General features: G+C 47.8%; 1 protein-coding gene across 1 annotated transcript; it reads right to left on the reverse strand.

Annotated features, from left to right (window-relative positions):
• LOC119393295 (uncharacterized) lies at nucleotides 1–2419 on the reverse strand. The gene is made up of 3 exons (XM_037660234.1): nucleotides 2194–2419; nucleotides 1700–1755; nucleotides 1–427 (listed from the first exon to the last, which is right to left on the reverse strand). Exons 1-3 carry the CDS (start codon nucleotides 2402–2404, stop codon nucleotides 281–283), a joined length of 414 nt encoding a protein of 137 aa, XP_037516162.1. The 5' UTR covers nucleotides 2405–2419; the 3' UTR covers nucleotides 1–280.
• Nucleotides 2420–2897: the final 478 nt, after the last annotated feature.

Below are 2897 nucleotides of genomic sequence, written 5' to 3' on the forward strand. Positions count from 1 at the left end.
TAACTTGAGAGACGAGGGTTTATTCGACATAAATCTAACATTACTCATTGTAACGTTTGAACAGATCATTACGGTCATAAATACAGGACGCTGGAAACTTTGATGCAAGAAATAGGCGCTACAACAGCAAGCTTTCTAAGCACAAGAAGTCCTTGGCTGTCAATGTGATGATGGCGTAATTCATGCTGAGCTCCACTGTTGAAAGCAACGTGCAGGGGAAGGGCCGCATTGCCTAAGGGTGGGGAGGCAAATTATTTAGACTAGAGTCATTTCGGTGTCGTCAGCCGCGCTCGATCCATTTCTGGTTGTGACCCATCTGTCGGAGGCCGAAGGCAGACAGCAGAATGCCCACAGTAGACAGTGCAAATGCCGACGATGACACGACACGGTCCTTCCCCGTTTTCAGCTGGTTGTCAAAGTAGACATTCTGTAATGAACACCAATGTACTGGAGTCAAGGGCAACAACCAAATGGATATATGTTTGAAAAAGCTCACCAACATGTTACTTCATAATTCATTTCCAATACTGCTCTAAGCCAGACAAGCTTTTCTATTGACACCCGTAAACCCATCGAAAACAAATGACTGAAAAGTGGGCAAGCTGGTTCGGATTCATAGACATACATAGCGACGGCCATGTTGAAGGAGTCAAAGATGAACAAACATATTTTGGTAATTTTCCGCATTAAATGACTGTTCCGGAACTCTAAACCCCCCAAAAAGATATGAATGCAAACCTCAAAGCAACCCAAATAACTTAAGATAGCATTTTACAGCCAGACTCAGTTGAACTTGTACTGTTCCACAATGGAGGTGGTGGTCAGGTGGATGGGTCTGACACTTGCTCAGAGTTTCCTAGTCATCTGTTGTGTTGCTACAGCGGCACTCGTGAATAGCAGCATAGGACGAAACTGACTGAAAACTTCCTGAGCACCTTCTACATCACATCGTGACACATTAACACCCTGTGAAACAAAAACCAATAGTGGCAGGGTAAAAGCCATTATATGAAATTACTTCGGGTGCTCCAAGGCTTGGCAGTATTTTCAAGTGTTTGAAGTCCGTGACGTTCATTTAGCGCAAGAAAAAAAAAAAAACAGCCTTGCGCCTAGTACAAGGAAATGGCTTCTAGTTTAGATGCAACTACATAAATTCCAAGTAAACATTCCCCTTCTCAGTGTGTGGTTCCAGCTCTTCCCAATACGAATTTCATCCCCATCCCCCGCCGTCTTAGTATGACGAGCTTTCGACGTAAACAGCCCATGTGGCGTCGTACCACGGTGTCGCAGCAAACTCTTACAGATATTAGAGAGTTTTAGTGCCGGGGACCCCAAGCCACCTGCGTACGCACGCTCTTGCGTTCCTTTGTACTTCCAGCCGCACCTACGGAGAATCCAGCGCAAGGGCTTACGTACGCAAGCTGCTTTGGGGCCCCGGCACTAAAACCCTCTATTGTTGCTCGTAACAACGATTACACTTGCCCCCAGAAGGTGCAATAGATTACGCTGACAAGTGACATCGTGCTGGCTTCATCAACTAGCCGCTAATTTTGCGAGCTACTGGGGAAGCACGGGCAAGTATCGTGTGGGAAACAACTACGGCGGTTTTAGCATCTCTTTGCACAGCAACACGTGTTAGCGCTCGTGTAAAACGTGCTACGGCGTGTGCGGATTCTTGCCATCTATGACGCATACTTACGTGCGAAATCCTGAAGGCGTAGCGGCTGGCTTTCGATACAAACATCCTCCAGTGGCCTGGAATAAGAACAGCGGTGACAAGCGGTTACAAGCACGAATGAGGCTAGCACAGTACGTTCACTGCACCAACGACCGAATGAACATCGCGCACTGCACCAAAGAGCGCGGCGTAACAAATAGGCCGCATAGAGCACAGAGTGAATAACCAAGTTATATCTGTCACACGCTTTTCACGGAGCCGATTTCCTCGTGAAACGTTTTCTATAAAAATGAATTTAGGCTACTAGTCACCCAGTCTGAATGAAAGGTCACCAGGGCGAGCGCCGAGTAACGGGTACTTGTTTAACTGCTTGTTTTCGCGCTACAGAGGGGATATGCCGAACGTCAGCAGAATGGATTAGAGCACTTTATATCGCGACGATACAGGTGAACCAGTGACGAGATGATAAAACACAAATAAATCATTGTGAACCGGGACACCTGCCCTGCACTCACCAGCTACGTTGGAGAAGACCCTCGCAAAGAAACGCTGCAAGCGTTGTTGCCAGATCACGAGTGCCAGATTCCAGAAACTTCCGGATTCTCCGCTTGTGAGCGCTTCGATCGGCCCGTGCCCTACCGCATGCCTACCGCCTTGTCGTCTGGCTGTAACTGGATTTATGTGGCGCGTCGGAATCGTAGGAATCGTAGCAGCGCGAGCGGTCATGGGAGCACGTGAGTATTTCACGACGCGTGCTCCCTTGGCTTGTCCTAACAAGCCTGCTCGTGACGCCAGCAGAAAGGACGTTTTCCTTCCTCCTCGTCATGGCGCAGTTGGTGTATCATCGCTCGGATAGGGCGTACCCATTGTTTGTTCAATTTGTTGCACGGTCTTTCAGAGGCTGCGGGTAAACTGAGCGTCCGAACTAGTTGTAACGTGTTAATTCCGATAACCATTGTGGGGATGCAACGCGTGCGCGGAAGGCGATTAGCGGCTAGAAATGTGGGTTATCTCGGGCATCGTTTAGTTAAACATGTAGCCCTCCCTCCCTATGTATAATACCCGAACTAGAGTGTACTAGAAGATTCTATAGTCGGTGACAAGCTAAGAATAAAAAGTAAACTGTACCACTGTCCATTTGTATTATGCGCGTCCAACTACGGCCCCTCTTTACCATGACGTAACGGTTAAGATGAACCAATGAAAAACGCAACATGGC

This window comes from Rhipicephalus sanguineus, chromosome 5, assembly GCF_013339695.2.
Source record: "Rhipicephalus sanguineus isolate Rsan-2018 chromosome 5, BIME_Rsan_1.4, whole genome shotgun sequence".
NCBI lineage: Eukaryota > Metazoa > Arthropoda > Arachnida > Ixodida > Ixodidae > Rhipicephalus > Rhipicephalus sanguineus.

What these genes read in the sequence shown, in the direction of transcription:
- LOC119393295 (XM_037660234.1), bottom strand. Translation starts at nt 2,404, where the DNA reads ATGACCGCTCGCGCTGCTACGATTCCTACGATTCCGACGCGCCACATA. An exon ending in GGTCTTCTCCAACGTAGCTG is followed by an intron (nt 1,756 to 2,193) that starts GTGAGTGCAGGG and finishes TTCTTATTCCAG; the next exon opens with GCCACTGGAGGATGTTTGTA. An exon ending in ACGCCTTCAGGATTTCGCAC is followed by an intron (nt 428 to 1,699) that starts GTAAGTATGCGT and finishes TGTTCATTACAG; the next exon opens with AATGTCTACTTTGACAACCA.